General features: G+C 44.1%; 1 protein-coding gene across 2 annotated transcripts in view; it reads left to right on the forward strand.

The window, feature by feature from the left end:
* LHFPL6 (LHFPL tetraspan subfamily member 6) overlaps positions 1-19,138 on the forward strand; it is a 144,173-nt gene extending 125,035 nt beyond the window's left edge. For both annotated transcript variants that reach the window (XM_087757591.1, XM_087757592.1), the window contains exons 3-4: positions 5,150-5,248; positions 18,044-19,138. In XM_087757591.1, the coding sequence (XP_087613717.1) occupies positions 5,150-5,248; positions 18,044-18,162 (218 nt within the window). In that variant the 3' untranslated portion in view covers positions 18,163-19,138. The remainder of the gene's footprint in view (positions 1-5,149; positions 5,249-18,043) is intronic.
* The last annotated feature ends 242 nt before the right edge of the window (positions 19,139-19,380 follow it).

Consider the following 19,380-nt stretch of genomic DNA (forward strand, 5'->3'; position numbering starts at 1 on the left):
CACTGACAAAGCTGGCTGCACTGTCAGCCCCGCGGCTCTCTCCCACGTGCCTCGCTAGCGCATCGAGCCAGCCGCAGCAGTTGCAATAGCAGTGTTTCACGCATCAGGGCAAGGAGCCCGTTTCATTCCCGAATGCAGAACTGCTGCAGAAGAGCTGGTCTCTGACAGCGCCAACACCTCCACTGGTGCATGGCACCTCATCCAAAACAGCAGCCAACTGCCACCAGCAGCCAACTGCCACCAGCACCTCCGCTGCCAGCTGGCCCCGTCCCACTGACTGGCTCCCTCGCACCTCAGAGCTGCAGCACCTTTTGTGAAGCTGCCGTTTATGGACCTGCACATTTCCTTCCCCTTTCTATTTCTTTTAATGGCTGTAGTGGATAATGGAAGATGACGGATGATGTTAATTACAGCACAGTGGTTTGGTGTGTTTTTTTTTTACTTTCTTAAGAAATGTTATAGGCATCCTAAGCATTTTAAGCAGCTGTAAAGATGGGTGTGGGTAGCATAGCTGGCTAAATAAAATAACTATAGGGCAAGCCAGGATGTGACTCTTGAGCTAAACCAGTAACTGCTCTCTACTGAAGCTGCAAAATTAGCTTAAGGATTTCCGTTGGGTTTGCAGCCCTTGGATTTAACTTAGATCTTTAAATGGAGGTTGCAGCTGTTCAGCAGGATCTACATTCTCTGTGATTAAACAAATTGGCTGTAAGCATGTATGAATTATTAGCGGTAATAGTATGCAGTCTTTTTGCTTTTGCAGGGTCTGATCCACACATTTAGTTGCTAGAACAGAAAGAAGGGAAAGAAGGGGCTGAGGGGCTTTTGTCCAAGTCCTGTTGGCACCACGGGCTTTGAGACACACTCCACACTTTTAGTGCATAAAATAAGGGAGCTGAAATGCCAGTTCCCAACTTCACTGCCCGTGCAGACCGAGGCAGTATCAGCCCTGTTGAAGTCATGCAGAATCCTGCTGAAAGCAATGGGACATTACACACACACTCATACTTACATACATACCTCAGGGCATAAAGCAAAGCCTGTGAAATTTTTTCTTACTGACTAGCAGGCTCTAAGTCTTTCTGGACGTCTTACACTGAAGGTAAATCCCTGAATTTGGCCTGCACCTTGCCTGCAAGAAGTACTGGGCAACACAACTGCTTTGTCAATAGACTTAAATCCACAACAGGCGCATATGCACCACTATAGGGAAATGTTTCAAGGTGAATCAAAACCAGCTGAAAAACAGTGGTATCAAAGGAGATGTCAAAAGAACAACTTTAAGACCTGTGGCCAGTTGGCACCTGTGACGAAATTGGTATTTATAAGCATAAGCCTTTTTGCTAGACAGGAATGTAGCCCCGTGCTCCTGGCAGCACCTTTGGTCTCTGGCAGGTTTTGTGTTCACTAAATGAAGCATGTGAGCTTGCCCGTGGCTTTATACCTTGTCCTTCGCACGTCAACATGCTTCTGCTCGTGCTTTGGGAACATGCGGTGGCCCCGGCGTTAGGCAGCAGTTTCCCATTTGATCTCAACATCACAGCCAACGCAGGCTGCGAGCAGAAAAGAAGCTGCAGTGCTTGATGGCTGGTACTCCATAAATGAAACTCAGCACTGCTGAAGTCCATACCCAACTGGAGAGCCAGCTGTCGCTGGGGTGGGGAGGTTTTCTGACATAGCACACTAGTTTGCCCTTATTGGGTTTGTTTGTTTCTGGGAGGCACAGCTAATGGTGAGTCTCAGTGGTGGGTGCTGTGCCCTGGTTATTAGCGTGGGCTGGCTTTAAGGGCAAGCATCCATGTATGAGTGAGGCAGTTGCTCCTTTGGAGCAATTTAACATTACAGTATATTGGGTTGCTAATGATTTTTTGACTGTATCACCAGGATTTTTGTGTAAGGAAGGTCCCGATTCCACTCTTCCAGGATGGTCTCACCTGTCCCCCAATTTAATTTCTCTAGATTTACACGAGCTGATCAGAGAGCAGGACTAGACATTATGTCTCTGCCTAAGCAAGCCTTATGTTTGAAGGTGTTTACTCTGTAGAACATATATGAGTTTTGTGGTTTTGTGAAAGAAACAAGGAAATCCAGGATTATTTTTAATAGCAATTATTCTTATTCATCAATATTAACTGCAATTTAGACCAAAGTTAGAGGTTGAGGCTTAATCCAGGTCAAGGCACATTTGTGTGAGCTATTTCAAAAACCCAGAGTAAGTGACATAGCCTGATCCCCAGAATTTATTTGAACTGAAACTGGGCTTTGGACTTACAGAGATGGATGTACAGAAATGGGAAAGAGGGTGTGACAGGGGGATGAAGAGGTCTGGCTAAGGAAGCAAATAAGTTGTCAAGGCTTGTGGCCACTGTATCCAGTGTAGCATTGGAGGCAGAAAGAGTGAACAGGTACACCGTGTTTGGAGGGTGGCAGTGGAAAGTGCTGTGAGCAATATTCGTGGGAAAAAACCCAAACAACAACCTGTTACTGCAACAAAACCTAAAGGGAGCTGAAAACAAACAGCCCTCTGTGAATGCAATGGGCACTAGACACTCTTGCCACCTGAGGAGAGTAATTGGCAAGTGCTGAGTAAGAGCTTGTTCTGGGTTTGGAGGGGCAGCATTGTTATGCTAATAGTCCTTTCACTTGCCTGCAGTGCTGCTGTTGTGTTCTCCTGGAAGAATTGGGCAGGAGGCTTTCCCAGGACCTGTTTGTGAGGAAGGGCTGGCTGCCGTTTCAGCTGGCCCAATGCAGGCGGCTGCAAGCCTGCCTTCCCTCCTACCCCCTGCATGCATCTCCCTGCCCCTCGCAATGGAGCCCTTTGAGCATTTGCTAGGTCTCCCAGAGAGCCTGTTCAAGGACACAGGTTGAAACCAGACCAGCCAGGGTAGTTCATTTTTGGCTGGAGCAGCTTCTGAGCTGTGGTCTGCCTGGGCTGGCACCAGGCAGGTCATGGGCATCACGACTAGTGTGGGAAGGGGCCAGAACCACAGCAGGAGTGGCCAGAGCTGCCACAGCCCACCGGTGTGTGAGGCTCTCTCTGGCACCTGGGTGCTCTTCCTCCCTTCCCCAGCCATTGTCATCATCAGTGGTGATGTTCCTCCTTGTCCCATTGGGGCCTGCCCATTCCTAGCACATCAGCCGTGCTGTCAGCGCCTCACAGTGCCCTTCTTGCTTTAACAATTCAAGTGAGAATCCGTCTTTTTTTCAGAGTCTTAAGCTGTCTTTAACAAATGTAGACCCAGTTTTGGCCTAAGTTCTCTTGTCTGAGAAACATCCTTTCTGAGAATTTAATTAGAAGCGACTCTCATTTACATGGATTCTACCAGCTGCCATCGGCTCTGCAGCCCTGGGGAAAAGAATCAGATGATACTGTGAAAGCCATTAGCGAGGACATTAGAAGCAACCATATCCAGGTCAGGCAAAGTTCTGAAAATACCTAGCATTCATGTGTCCTTAATTGCTTTTCTCCCTTTACAGCTGTTGGGTGAACACACCATCTGAGAGGGGCTGCCTCAGGGATTTCTTTTCCATTATGTGATGTAGATATGGAGAGAGGAGCAGGCAGTGACTGCTCAACAAGGAAAGGAAGAAGTAGACTTGAGTAGCAAGGAGAAATTGGAACCTAGTGGAGGAAGATATAAGGAGCTAATATTGGGCCCTAAACAGGGGCAGATGTGCTTGGAGGAGCAGCAAAGGAGCTGCTGAGCTACTTTGCTAACAGCTAAGATGCTAAGAGGAAGATGGGATACCACTTCTGGACTTTAGTGCCTTGTTCAGGTGTGTCTTTGAGCAAGTCAAGAACATAATAAGGTGATTTCGGTGTCTTACAGGACCATCAGAAATGTAAGAAGCCTAGGTATCTTGAGGATGGAGACAGTAGAAATGCACAGCTAGCTCCAGGCCCTGCGTCAGAATTGCTCTCAGGACTCCTGTTAGTCTGCTGTGACCGCTGCAGTGCCTCTGTCACCACCCAGGGCTTGCTGCACTAGGAGCGTGACAGCAGAGGTGCTTTGCCAGGGAGCACATTGTCCTTATTGTCAAGAGAGGAAAAGTGAGGCGGTATGAGGTCAAGGGCTTTGCCCAAAGTCAGCCAGTGAGAACTGTAGGGCTTGAAACCTTGCCCCAGTCCTGTGCTCTACCTAGCAGGTAAAAGGCACCACTGCAAACCCACGCTGCAAACTTCTTGAGGACTTGCTTGCCTTTACAGCCTGTGAAGTGTCAGGTGCACCCAGCCTGTTATCTACATAGTGATTCACTTCCAGTCTTGCAAATACGATCTGACACAAAGGAGGTAACATTTAAATGCTGTAGCATACATTGAAATGTTCTCTCTAGGCTGTCCGTGTAAGAAGCTTTGCCAGCTACACCCGCTTTTTGGCAGCTGCTGCAGTGACAGCTGAGAACGCAATATGATAAAAATGCCACTTCTGCAAAATAATCGTGGCCCATTGGGTGATTCCCAGCAAGACCTTGTGAAGGGAAAGACTTAGCCAAAACACATCTATTTGGGGCAGCATGAGTGCTGGAGAAAACAAAGCATGTTGTGAATGTTAAGCCAAGCATGCTAATAAGTAAATGGCTCAACAGCTCAGTTGTTTTAGCTGAAATGATTTGAGAAAACTTTGTGTACCTGTGGTATGAATTGATCAGGTGACATGAAACCATTCTTTCCTGGCTTTTGAAAGGGTGAAAAACAAAGGAAAATGACAACGGATTAACACAACTGTCAGTTTACTTTCCCTGCTAGAACTTTGATAGTCCATTGTTGTTCTAATTAATCAGAAGCAATCGGCTTGTAAATGCTGTGATTAACACAGCTTCTGTTTAACCCCGTGTTGAGTTTTCCAAACAGTATATGTAGCTGTTATGCAGAGTAGAAGGGGAGTCTAAAAGCTCTCAGGTAGAAGCTCCAGAAGCTGAGGATGGCTTCTGGTGCTGAACTGCCAAGGCTGCCTCCAGCTGTAAAACAGCATAGCAGAATGCATCAGTAGAAGTCCAAATGATTTTCTACTGGTTTTAGGAGAAGAGATTTTTTTTTTTTTCTGAGATACCCAAATGGCAGTTTGACACTTTAATTCCCAAGTGGCAGCCTGTGTTTAAGCTAATGGCAATTGCTTGTATAAACTTCTGTTTTCTTTTATCTCCATAGGTTTGTTGATCGGCTCTGGTTGTGCCCTCTATCCTCTTGGCTGGGACAGTGAAGAAGTCAGACAAACCTGTGGTAACCTTTCCAACCAGTTTGAACTGGGTGAGTCATCATCAGAGCGTCTCAGTCACATTAGACTCTTCTGTGTGTTGTCCATAAAAGCAAATGAGGACATGAGCACGGGCTTGGAGAAGCAACCCAGCTGTGTGTGGTAGGGTACTCATATTGCATCATTCTGGTATGGTGCTAAGGCAGGGGATTTCAGATAGATTTGATGGAAATATTTTCCAGAAGAACATTATAAAAGAAAATGAAGGAATGTATGTATGTATGTAGGTACGTATGTATGTAAGACATCAGATTTAATAGTCTTGCAATACGGGAGCTAACACTCCTGGAGACCTTGACAGGGTAGACAGAGGCATCACATCACAGCACAGGTGAGGGTAATTCACAATGAGTGCGATTAGCTGTCTTTGAAGTCTGTCATGTTTATGGCCTAACGTAAGCCTAAAGAGTATGGTTTTGGTTACTGACATCCTTGGGAAGCTGGTAAATAACACTTGCTCCGTATGTCAGCCTTTTCCCAAACAAGCCACTGGTCTTAACGGTGATGTCTGCACTGAGCGCTGAACGAGAGCCAGGGATGCGGCCAAGCCAGGCTCACAGCCACACGCTATAGGGTGAGCCACCTCTAGAGAGCTCATCGGGCTGATGGAAAGCAAGGGCCCAGCAGGGACCTAAGGATTAAGCAATGTGGATAATCAGGATCTGATGTTTGCATGCATATTCAGGTCCTTGTTTAGCTAGAAGGATCGATGCAGCTGCTGATACCCTACTCTATAAGTGCTCTTTGATCTTGTGTCACTTGAGAAAGAGGAGGGTCTGCAATCCTCCTGAAGGAGCAGGAAAGACTGAGCACCCTGACCCTCCACAGGCTTGGGAGCTTCCACTCCCAAGCACGGGCATGCAGAGCTCCCCATTTCCAGCCCCTGCGAGCTAAACATTATGGTTAGCGTTAGCAACCCTTTCCATAGCTGCATGTGCAGGGCTTGTGGTAGTCTGGCAGTCATCCCAGTGAAAATGGTCTCCTAGGGTTAAACACAAACCTGCTGCATTATCTTTTAATTTTACACTGATATTTCTGTCAGGCTTCAGGAGTAAGGAGTTTTGTTTCCATCTCAGACATGTTTCCTGTGAAGATAGGCAAATGAATTGAGGTAGAAAGGTAAGAAAATATTGCTTTGGGAGAGATGCTCCAGGTCATCCTCCCTTACACCATTCCTGTGGTGTTTTGGAGTTCATTTGATCTGGCATGGGACCAGAAATTTGTATTACCAATATCAGCACCCATGTCTACCACTGCCATTGATGTTGTTATCAGCAGCCGCTAATGGTGTTGCCCAGGGGATGTGTAATGTGCTCTAGAAGCTTTACCTTGTTATTCTGAACTCTAATATTCTTCTGGGCTATTGATACCCTCGCTGGTGCACACTGATGCCTGCTCTTTCACACCAAGCATGTGAGCAGCTCTGCTCTGCGATTCCTGCTTGTGTCCCTGACAGCCTGCTCGTTCCCAGGCTTCAGTCATTGCTCTCCCCAGAGTGCAGAAAAGTGTTACCTTTCCATGTTATTTCTCTGCAAACCCACAAAAAGGCGGGTGTCGTGCCAGTCTGAGCTCCTTGAAGACAGCACTTAGGCAGTTACAAACTGTGACCTTAAAGACAGTCATGCCCGCAATCAGAGCAGAGTCTCTGAGACCACCTTCACCATCTCAGTCGTGACTCCTGAGTCAGATATTTGCATAAATTGAATCACTCTGCCATTAAAGTCAGTGAAGAAACCCATGTGAAAGATTTCAGCTGCCAGTTTTCCTTCCAGGTACACATAAGGACCATGAGATATATTCCATTAACTGTGAAGGCATGTACTCTTACTATGTTTTCTGGACCTGGAGCATGCAGGGCGTGCCTAGGCTTGATGGGAGTGCTGGTCTCACCAATCTGCTGCAATCCTAGATTATAACGACAGCTGAAATTTGCCATAGTGATTTCCACCAGGCAGCTCTGCCACTAAACATCTCTTTTCCACATACACTGGCAGTAAATGTAAATGCTTGGCTAGGATTTGTTTTTTACTTAATGTCAGTGTCTGGTTGATGCTGTGTTAGCAAAGTCATCTGTAAAGAAGAGGTACTGTCTGAGGGCTGTGTTTAATAACCACACTGCTCATCCCCTTACATAAATACCTCTTGGTTGGTGATAACCCAAACCCTCTAGTCTTTTCTGAATCATTAGAGACTGGCTTACTCATTATAGCCTACAGGCCAAAAATGATGTTTCAAAGACTTAATCTCACTAAGTCTCAAGACAAATTTAAGTAATTATTGCTTTCATTTGAATATTTAATTTGATTAAGCCGCAATGATATGCTTTCTATTTCTGAATCTGTGAAATGAGTTGCCTCAAGAACCACAGGTATACATGCTGCATTCAAAATCTGCCCTCAGAAAAGCTGAGCTGCGGTGAGCCCTGCACTGGTTTGCTGATGGGAGAAATGGTGGTGGTGGGAGTGCTGGTCCTGCCCCTCCTGCAGGTGTGGGTGCTAGTGAGGATGATGCTGAGGGCCTAATTCAGTGCACGTGGTTGCTCTCAGAGGAGAGGCTGTTCAAAGGGATGCTGATCAGCCGACAGTGTTCAGCCTCCTCTTTGAGCATAGCAGAACAACTGTTTTGGCTTGGGCCACAGGGAATGTGTGCATATGGTTAGGAAGGAGAGTCAAAGCACACCACGTTTGAGCACAGAGCCAGCAAAGGTGGAGATTCACCGGTGAGAGAGATTCATTCTGGACTTGCAAAAGGTGAGGTGAAAAAATGGTTGAGGTTGGAGGTAGAAAAGATAATCCAGGAACTGTAATCTACATTATAGGAGGATGAGAAAGACAAGAGGCAGGTACAGAGCAGGGACTGCAAGACCTCACTTGAAAAGCAGCTGAATTGTGCACAGCAAAATGTAATGTTAACCAGAAATATGCCAGAATTAGCAATTAAATGAAAATTTTTGCTTTACCAAAATGAGACAAACCCCCACCCCCGTAACATGCTAGTAACTAGATAGAATAAAAAATAGCAATGCTAAGAATCCATAACATAGCCTCATCCTTAGTGGGTGTGCTAGATAAGAAGTGCTTCTTCATGTCTTCAGGCACTCTGAAAAGGCATTAGACTAATAGGCACTCCAAATAGTGCTGAGATAGCCCATATTGTGAAGAGGGGACCCCCTCTCTCCGCCCCCGCCAAACACACACATTTCTGTGTACATTCCAAAGCAATATTTAAAAAGGCTGCAGGAAAAATAACCATGCTTTTAATTTACGTATAAGTGAATGCGGGTATTCTTTTCTAGAAAACCTGAGCTGCATTGTGAAATGCCCAGCAGTTTGCTGCTCTCTTTAAAATTGGATATTTATTTGTTTTTTATTAAGTGAACTATGTCCAAAGAGTTTACTTAAACATTTATGTATTTAACTGGGCTAATTTTTTTCAATCAAATGAAAGTGTTTGTATAACTTGATCTCTACAAAGAGGAGTCATTCTTCAACTGAAGATACCCTGCCAAGGACAACCCCATTTGTTGATTAAATTGCATTCAATAGATGAGCTGTTTTGCTAATGAGGATGGGGAGTAACCTCCATAAATAGACAGACAGAGAGACTGGTGTACCTTAGAGGGGCCTGCTGTCTGCTCTACTCTAGCATTCTGGTTTTGCTATCATGAAAAAAAGCACAGTGGTAGATTAGGACTTTGAGAAATGACCTCTGGCAAATCTTTTTGGGGGGTTAAGGCCATGACAGGTCTCTGCTGTGCTGCTCTGCTTGTGGTTCCCAGCACCCTGGCAGTCAGCAGGATCTGTATGGAGGTCCTGGGGCCCTGCTCTGTATTGCAGCATCCCATCTCAGATCACGGATGGAGCAGAGTTCCCACCAGAACACCAGACCATGGACTGGAGCAGTCTTCTGCCACTGTTTTTAGGGTGGTAACTCCTAGAAATAGGGCAATATAAATAAATGGGGGCAAGAGAAAAGAGATACTTATGTTTTAAACTAGTGCAGTTGTTTGCCCAGTGACCAAGTCAAAGTCCTTAGTCTAATTAGCATTTGGCCCAGGCTAATGCCTGAGATGGAGACTGGAGTTATAAACTAGCAGTGGTTAAAGGGACTGCCTTTCACTTTTACCAAATGTCTGAGGATGGATCAAAGTCATCTTAATCTCTTGTCACCATGCAAGCTGTTATAGTTATGCTGCATTATTTACACTCTGGAGTTGCCTGTGGGCCCATTCAGGGCAGCACCAACGTGGCATAGCAGCACAGAGCTGCTGAGTGAAGGGTGTGAAAATGAGTCAGATCTACACAATCCCATGGTCTACAAAAGGAATCAGCAGGCAATTTCCCAAAAGCAAGCATCTTTATAGCATATCATATAGCACACATTCAGTTTTGCTGAGCTAGAGGCACTAATACCATTTTGTTTTCATTTCTAAATGTACCACACAAGAATAACAGCTGAAAAATGAGGGTTTTAGCAGGAAATTCAATAAGTGAGGGACCTTGCATTAAGGTGAGAGTATGCATTAAAGTGAAGACTGCATCAGATATTTGCAAAAATGTCCATGTTGTGCAAAACTTAGACTGTGTGAAAAAATCTTCTGAACTTGCATGCCTTTTTAAAGGGCAATGTGAGTGTATACGTGTGAATACATTAGTATTGGTTTTGAATGTCTAAAATCAGTACGAGACTTCATTTCAGGCCATTGATTTCCCTAGATGTGCATGCAGAGGCTGCTCAGTTGTTGCATGCTCATTTCTGTTGTGACGGGTGTGGAGGCAGCTAAATCCCACAGAAGGTCCCGCAGAGTACAGGCCATGCTCAGTTTAACTCACAAAATTGAGCCTCAGTTAGCATCTGGTGAAACAGCACTACAAGACCAATACCTAAGAGCCCAAACAGCAAAATGTTTATCTAGAGTAAGATTCATTTATCTAAACGTAGATGACTCATGCCATTGTAGGTGCCCTAGGAAATTTCATCTGGCCTCCAGCTGCCACTTCCCTGCCACCAGATGTATGAAATGATATTATGTACTTACCTGATTAACCTGAAAGAATGAAGACACTAAATTTAAGATAAACTCAAATTTTTAAGTTGAACTACTGGGAAAAAATGTTTGTCTTCCTTTGAGGAAATATGGAATGTTTGGGCAGTCAGGACTCAGCCTGGATGATCAGTGCTCCAGAATTTTTTATGTCCTGCTGCTTTTTGTGAGAGATTACTTTTTGTGTCATACATTTCCTACGTACGACCTACTTTTTATTCTGCTGGGTGATCACTTGTGCTAAGCAGCATCCTACAAACATGGCTTGGTGTTTGCTGTATGTAACTACCTTCAGGGCTCATCTTTCAGTTTCATTATGCTTTTCTTTGCTATTAAAGGCAGTGAAAGTCACAGGTCTGGCAGCAAGGGCTTGCATGGCTCAGGTGTGGCCATTGGCACACCATGCCTGCCTACCCCCCGGCTGCTGCTGCAGCCTGCCTGAAATGCATTCTGTGCTTGTTTGAGTTCATGCCATCCTTACGAGGCTGTGAATAGCCTCCCGCCCTGTTTCTTCTGCAAGTCCTCCTAGATCCTTTCCAGTTGTTTCATGTTCTCTGGCTGTCACACTCCATCACTAGCTGTCACGCACAGAGACATGCTAGGTCTGGGGGCCCAGCTGCAGCAGCAACCGAAGCAGATGGCTCCAAACGCACACCTTTGCTTGACCTCTGTGGTGGTCCATCCATCTGTGAACCACTGTGAAAGGGCTTTCCTGGCCGAAGTAGCTGTCTGGAGAGCAACTTAAAAGGCTGGCTCCCATCCTGAACTAAACAAGCAGCTGAATTGCTCTCAAAAGCTCTCAGAAACTTCTCATTTGAGGGATATTTGTTTCCAAAGATCATTACTATTAAGGTTCCCTTTTGCCACTTTTAGAGGGCCTGAAATATCTTAAGGAGAACTGTTGACTTGATAATTACTTTTGCTATAGAAATATTAGAGTAAATGATCTTTAAAACAGTTTAAAAGCAAACAGTGCAGTTACTAAAACAACAACATAAAAACCCCACAGAAAGCAGTGAATATAAAAAAAGCTCTGTCAACTAGTTTATTGGCCTTAGGTGGCATCATTTCAGCATCTGGCTGAATGTTGACATACAGTGCCAAAACAATCAAGAAAAGGATTTAGAGGGTAGGACAATTTATTAGAATCCTATTAAAGGCAATGGCTTCAAAGCTGTATTTTTCTATGAGCGATCTATCTAACAAAGCCAGGTTTTTTCGTTCGCAGATCCTCTGCAAACAGCTCAGAGATTTTACCAATTCATTTTTTTGACTGGGGCTGAGCACAATCTTTATGAGCATACCTGAGCTGCAGCTGCTGAGTTCTTAGATAAATGAATGAGTCAGCCTATATGCCAGTAAAGAAAGTGTTTCATCGAGAAACTTTTCCTCTTTAGTGCCACCCAGATAACTTCCATTTTTAAATCTTTGTAAGCCTTTGGTGACTATATCAAGGCCTACATGTATTCTGTCTAACATAAGGCGCTTACCTGTGTTGCCAGAGTTAGAACATGGTCAGGCAAGGATCCTCTGCAGTCAATGGAGATAAGCAGCAGCATCCAGAAAGGGACTTAGACCATCTGGGAGCAAGTACCTGGTGCCCTTTATTACTTGAAAAGGGCAGCTAAACTAGTTGTTCAGAATCCTTTCATAGTTAAAGGGAGAAAAATAAGTGCTACTAGAGCAGGGTTCACCTGCTGTACTTCAGATGTGTACCTTAAGATGAAACGGAACACACTTTTTTAAGTGACTTTTTCTCCTTCTTGTCTCCAGAGGGGGCCTGGGGGACTAGTCCAGTCTGGGTCTCTGCACTGTGGATGTCCAAAGAGAGGTGAAATTAATTTCACTTCCTGCAATAGGCGAGCTTTCTGCCGACTTCTTCCAAGAGGCTGGGAGAGCTCCTCGTTAGCAGGACATAAGCTATTTGCTCTTGGGATTTGAGCATTGTAATTGACACAAGGTATTGGTTTCTCCTTCATTGTTCCATGATAAACGCACACCTACAGCAAATTTGAGGTGTGATTAAACAAAATTATGTGATCCTCCAAAGAGAGGATTTGGTCATACGAGTGACTGACTGCACACAGCAGAACTGAAGAATTTCAAGCTGGCACTTCTTTTTCCACCTTTTTATACTTCTGAAATTTATGAGATTTTATGCATTTAATTTTAATGCAAAATGCCCATACAATTTCTTTGGCCAATTATAAGTAACCAAAATAGCTTGATCTGTGCATGCATAAAAAAATCATATATTTTTAAAGAAGAGAAATGCATTGAGAAACTCATATCCATGCAACAAAGAAACCACCTTCACTAAATTCATAATTTTGTATCAAGCTATTTGTTTGGCTGCAGTTTTACCTTATATAGTGTTCTTTCTTTGTTTCACATAACTACTTTAATCCTTTCTGGATGCATTCCAAGTTTTAACTTCTTTTCCTGCTTTTGTAGCTGATTTCACATGACGGTTTTTCATTGTAACTGTGTAAAGAAAAAAAATCTTCAGCTATTTAATTTATCTTGGCTTTGTTTCAAAATAATTTTGCCTTCTTATTAATTAGCTGATTATCTTTTACATTCATTTGTGGCTTTCATATCTCCAAATCCCTGTATATCCCTTAACATCACACTCCTTACTTTTTTCTCTGATTACTTTTCAAACACCTTGATTGATTGCATGAATTCACATTCCCTGTAGTACTGGACTTTCATGTGAAGCTGTTAATTAGAGTTCCTGCACAACTTTTTGCAAGTAGGAATTGTAGTTTTTATTTTTGAAGGTATATCATTTGTATTCTTCAGCCCAGCTAATTCTGAAACCTTTTTGCCTTCATCTTGGAAAACAGGCTGTACTTAAGGTTAAATGATTAGTTTGCCAAATACTCCAGGCTGCAAGCCCTGGATAGTCTTAACATTAATAGCAAAGAAGGTACAAATATTTAAGATACTAAGTCTTGCAATTAACAGGTTTGCATCCAAGACACTTTCATATTCTGGATATTTTTTCATAAGTGTCAATTATTGGTTATTTTAGATGAAAATCGTATGTTATTTTCAGGACCTTGATAACTATATGTGGTAATTATTTATAAGACATCATAAATAGAAATCCTGGTAAAATTCTGTTTTGGCAACTGGATCCTGGCACAGCTCCACAGTAGATCAAGTATCTGCAGATTTTCTGTTGCCAAATTTCACTCACTCCCAAATTTGTCTTAATCTTTATTTGCCTTATATATTGAAGAGGAGGGGGGAGCTACGGGACACATATCATGGCCTTGAAGATCACGTCAGAAATCAGGAAAAGGCATGGAAGTGGTTTTTAATAAGCCCATCCATCACTGCAAAACTGCCCTTCCACATTCTTTGATTTCTTTCGATTTGGCAAATATTGTCTTATGTTCTATGGGACTCTTTTCTGCTGAATCTTCTTTTGATAGAGTCCTCACTCACCTTGCTTTTGCCCTTTATCCTCGGGGACTGGATTTCTTTCAATTTCTTTCAATCCTTTTACAAAAGAGAGGAGTGTAATGTTTCCACTCTTTCCTTCTTTTATTTGCTTGGAAAATGGCCATCCAGCCCTATAGCTGCAAGGTCTGTTATTCTGTGATTTCAGAGTTCATCCTGACACGCTCTTGCTGCCAATCCCAGTAAAACAAATGTGAAAACAAAGTTCTTAATGGCTGGCTACAAATTTACCTGAGCCAACTTGGACAGTCTTGCTTCACTGAGCAACCAAGAGCTCCAATTATTTATGGTCTCCTGTGGAGCCACAGCTTCTCCCTCCATACTGACCTGTCAGGTGAAGACTGATTTGTTAAAAGCAACACCAGTTCTGTGCAGAGAAGGAAGCTGCTGTGATGCATGTCATCTCTATCAGCTAGAAGAGTACTTCAGCTGCTGGGGAATTTACTTTGGCATGAAACCAGATCCAGCCCACCTTATGAGCAAGAACATATACACATTCCTGCATGCATCTCCACACCTCCAACAGACTGGCACACTTTTACATATATGTATTCCTGTGCATCCTTGAGGAAAACAACAGCTTTTGTGTCTCTCTGTGTGTGTGAAAATTGACATGGTTTCACTAATTGTTTTAATTCTATCAAGTAATTAGGTGGTCTTGCTCTTTGTTTTAGGGTTTTGACATGTAAAAAAATGGGAAACTTCAATGGAACATTTCTAATGTTTAATATGATGGGCTCCATGAAGGCAAAGTGATCTATTTGATGGTTGAATTTAAGCCCCAGTTCTGCAAAGCCCGTAACCATTTGCTTACCTCTGAATACATGACTAGTCCCACTGATGTCAGTGCAATAAAATTGGAACACGAGACAGGGTCCTTCTGTGGTACCCATTATTATAACATAAACTAGAAAGCAAAGTCTATCTTCTCTAATGTATAACATTTCTATAGGTGTATTTCTTTTCATTTGGTGTTATATTTAATTACTTATCAACCCTGCTTTTTATAAAGCTTCATGTTCCTTTTAAAATGAGTGTTTAATATCAAAGTGAAGCAGAAGTAATTTTACAATTTAAACTGTAAAATAATTACCCAGTTATTGACAACCAACAATCTTTCTTTAGGGTGCAATGGATTAATATAGCTGATACATGTAGTAAAATGAGAACACCAGAGCAGAAATACTAACTCAAAAATTTTTTATTCCTTGTGCAATGTAGGATTATATTGCTACAGGGGTAGTGTTGTTTCATTTTGACACGTGGCTGTGCAGTGTGGGCAATCATTCATATCAACAGGTACCTTTGAGATGGATTCTCTCTCGCCTTGTAGCTATACTTAGCTATGGACTGACGACTTACCTATACTTAGAATGAAAAGTATAGCTAAGTCCTATACCCTCAGACTCCTTCCCGCTGCAGGCTCTTCTTCAGCACAATAGCTTGAAATGCTGTTCTGCTCAGCATCATCCAAGTACAGATCAAGCTATTTTATCTGAGGCCTCCCATTGCTCCTGACACAGGCTGGAAATAATGGCCAGGTTTATTGCTGTGTTATTATTGCTCTAAGGTCAGGCTCCCGGCTCTTTCATCCGTTCTCCTCCACTCTCTCATTCTTTCATTTGTTCATCTTGACCCAACTCACACTTGTGAACTACATTGCATTTGTTAGATCAAGAGGCTGCCTGCCATGCCTCAGAGCATTAAGTAGGGCAGTGGTCCTTAGGGTAAATGGAGCATGGTATGGAGAAATAAACGTTATTCTCTTCAGCCAAGACTGAATGTGCATGTTGTATCTGTTGAGCACATCTCTGACACTGATTTAACAGTTCTTTCTTAATATGTATCAGGTACATCCTCCCTCTTTTCCACTGCCAAGGCACAAAAGTTGAAATCACACCATGCAAAAGTTCAAATGTACTTCATTCTGTCCCACTTAGGTCACAGCTTTGTGCAGTGCTACCAGGTGAATCTTTAAACTCTTTTTTAAAGTAGCATTTTGACATTTATTTTCTCTACCTGGAAGCATCATGATGAGAAAGATGTACTTTTTCAAGCTGCAACTACAGTTCTCTAGTAGTTTTAGGAACACTTAGCAATTTAAAAAGACCTATCAGATGGAGTTCCTCTTATCACAAGAAATGCTTTAGCACACCCCACCCTGGTATAAACATGATAATTTTCAAAGCAATCCAATGGATTTAGACATCTGGTGTATGCTTAAGTCTGGTTTTGAAATTCCCAGCAGAAGCTATGGACAGTATGTGTACACAGGCACAGCAATAGATGGTCCAGAGACAGGTCTCTCCAGGGACTGCTGTGAGATTGGGCAAGGATCAGCATCAGTGACGTTGCCAGGCACTTGGCGTCTCTCCATGGTTTCTGATGGTATTCTTTTTAGAAGTCAGACTCTCTGTGTGGTCTTCTGTAAGGAAGCCAAGAATGGTGTTGATCTACAGAGCATAACCAGATTATAAAACCAAGTAAATCTCCCTGTCTGCTCCAGCACATTAAGGAGAGAGGCTAATGGGCTCAAGCCAAGGCCACAGCTCCTCAAGTCCTCTGGTCACATCAGGATCTTTGTTTCACTGGACCTTTTTTTAAATAAAAAGTTTTGAGGGTTATGAAGAAAAAATGAAACAAGTTCTATGCTTCCTGCTGTGGTGTCAACCTGAGATCTTCAGAGTGGCCAAGAGCATAAGTGTTGCCTCCTACTAATGTCTCCTTACAAAGCTGGCCAGCTTTGACAATATCCTGCAGACAGTTGATGTGCATGCGGTCTTCCTTGAGGCATGCTAATGCTTTGGACATGTTGAGATGTACAGATATCTTGTGTGTCTTGTGCCTAAGGCAGGATTAGCCAAGTTGATAATGGCTTGAACTGGAAGCCTGGCCCTCAAGGGTGCCATTGGGACAGAGTACGGACATGCCACCTGTTTCAGCTCTGTCTTTCTAGATGGCAACTCTGTTGTTACCTTCTATTCTCTGGAGGGGAGAATAGTTTCTGCTGCATTTTCCGGAGAGTGGGAAGGAATTGCCGTATTGCTGCTTGTGCCTTACTGAGAGCACACGCTGCTCAAAGCAGGGCAGTATCACCCAAGATGGAGACACAGGGAGAACCTCAGTTGTAATGAGTCCCAAGCACTCGAGATCAAAATGACCAAGATGATGCAGCCCAAGTGAAAATTACTTTTGAGATGGGCTGAAATCCTGAGGAGTAACAGCAGCCATCTCCTTGCTTTCGGAGATCTCTGTGAGGAGGCTTCCTCCCTGCTGCAGCTGGTGTTTTTCCTGATCTCCTCCTCTACTGCAGGCACCGTGGTGCCTGGAAGGGGAGCAGTCACTTTATGGTCCACCATGGGATTCCCCAACACCATACACTGGTGATGAGTTTGGCTGTGTAAAGATACTGTGGCCATAAAATGTATTCAAGGCCATATTGTGACACTATTAAACACATTAGACGAAAGATCATTGAAGTTTGAATCATTGTGACCTTGGGTGGGGATAGGGAAATTTCTCTATTTTTGTATTTGCGGACTCCATTCCCACAGCAGCCCCCATGCAGGTAGACCCCCAGCACCATGATCCTTTGCCACCAGGAGCCTCCTGATCAGAATTGATGCTTGTGAGCGGGGAATATGAACGGGTTCCCTGCAGCCATGTCCTGGCTCGTAGTCACCCAGCAGCTTGCAGCTGGGTCCAGTTTTGAGCCCTGTCACTGAGATGGCAGAGGTGGAACCACCCAGCTCTTCCTGACAGGAGCAGGCCCTGGCCCATGTTATGTGCAAACCCTCAAAATCTCAGTCAAAAATAATCAAAATGTCCTCAGACGCTGCCTGGAGAAGGAGAAGAAAGAGAAAGGTGGGAAAAACCCTCTTCCCACTGCAGCAGCTGTGGAGAGCGGTGCCACGGGTGCTCCCTGGGCCGGGTGGGCAGAGGGACGCCCGCCCCATGGCTGGCACTCTCATGGTGCCAGCAGCCTCGGCTTTGGCTCTCATGTGGCGATTCCCCCTGTGTGGAAAACAGCAACTGGCCAAGCAAGTGAGCTCGGAGGCCTGTCTGCAGAACCGCTGTAGAAAACTAAGAGGAGACATGTAAACAGCTTGGCTTCTCTAATTGCTTGAATTACGCCCCACATTCCCTGTCTGAGGTGGATGTACAAGTGGGCAGAAACCTAGAAAAGTGCTTTCCCTGGGTGGGCAGAAAGGAGGGTGGCGGCAGCGCTTCCTCCCCTGGCTAACGCTGTGCTGTCGCTCTGTTTCTCTTGCAGGGACCTGCCACATCGGCTGGGCCTACTACTGCACGGGCGGGGGCGCGGCGGCGGCCATGCTGGTGTGCACCTGGCTGGCCTGCTTCTCGGGCAAGAAGCAGAAGCAGTACCCCTACTGAGCCCGCCCCGGAACACGGGCGCTGCCAGACGCCCGAGGGGCTTGCCGACGTCTTCTGGATAATGACAATGAACATGAAATTTTTAAGTGCTTTCTCTCTGGAGTGGGAGTGGGGTGGGACAGTGGGTGGCCCCAGGGAGGGCAGGGAGGTGAATGTGGTGCAAAGTCACCTGGCTGGGCTGGACAGGGATGGGCTTTCTCACCTCAGCGCGCCCGTGGTCTGCTCCACAAAAATATAAGCAAGGAAAACTCCGCTTTGGCAAATGGTGAAATTCTGTGTGCACCGATTAATTGAGGGGTGGGTGAGGGGACGGCGGTGCCAGGGGTCTGGGGTGGCGCCCGGCAGCCCCTCAGCACGGCGCTCCCGAAAGCACACATGCACGCACAGATGTTGACCATGGCACAAAATGAGTAGAGAGGAAACTTTTTTTGGCATAATTCTTCTTTCTTTTCCTTTTTTTTTTACTTCTCTCTGGTGGTTTAAAATTCAGTGTTGCAACACTTTTTAATCTATACATTAAACTTAATAAAAGGACCAATAAGCCACTTTCTCAGTATTTTGTATATTCTCTACACATTTTTCTTCCCCAAACATTTAGCCACTGCTTATTCAGCCCTATATAACTTTTATTGAGCCTCTGTGTTTTCAGCATTATTACAAAAATGCAACATAATTACTTGGCATATGTAGCCTTTCCCTATAGTACTTTTTTGAAGTGCAGTAAATGGACGTTTTTCTGTCCATTGGAAGTTCCACTCACAGTACTGTAGAGCTCTGTTGGTTACGTACGACTAACAGGAAACTTCTTCCAGACATAGATTTCTGTTGCTGTTACGTTTAGCTCATTGATGTTGTATTGTGCTGTACCATGTTTATTATTTCAATATTCATTTTTGTAAAAAATATATATATAATATGTGCTATTTTATGTTTGTATTTGAAAAATCTCTGTAAATAAATTTTTCCTTGATCAATATTTGCAATGCCTGGTTGTGTCACTAGATGAAAAATTTCCTTTCCCAGATTCCCATTGGAAAAATCCTTAGAAATAACCATGACTTTTATAACCATGCTGTATCCTTTTTCCCTGTAAAACACATACACTTAGGGTTCGGTTACATTGCCTGAAGATAGACATCTATTGCCACTGGAGGCATTCTAGCATATCCCACGTTTTTGCCTCATGCTGTCAAGTGTTCTGCAGGAGGTCAGGGAGAC

The sequence above is a fragment of the Nipponia nippon genome, unplaced genomic scaffold, assembly GCF_047370975.1.
Source record: "Nipponia nippon isolate SJK-2023a ecotype South Korea unplaced genomic scaffold, ASM4737097v1 scaffold_2, whole genome shotgun sequence".
In the NCBI taxonomy this organism is placed as follows: Eukaryota; Metazoa; Chordata; class Aves; order Pelecaniformes; family Threskiornithidae; genus Nipponia; species Nipponia nippon.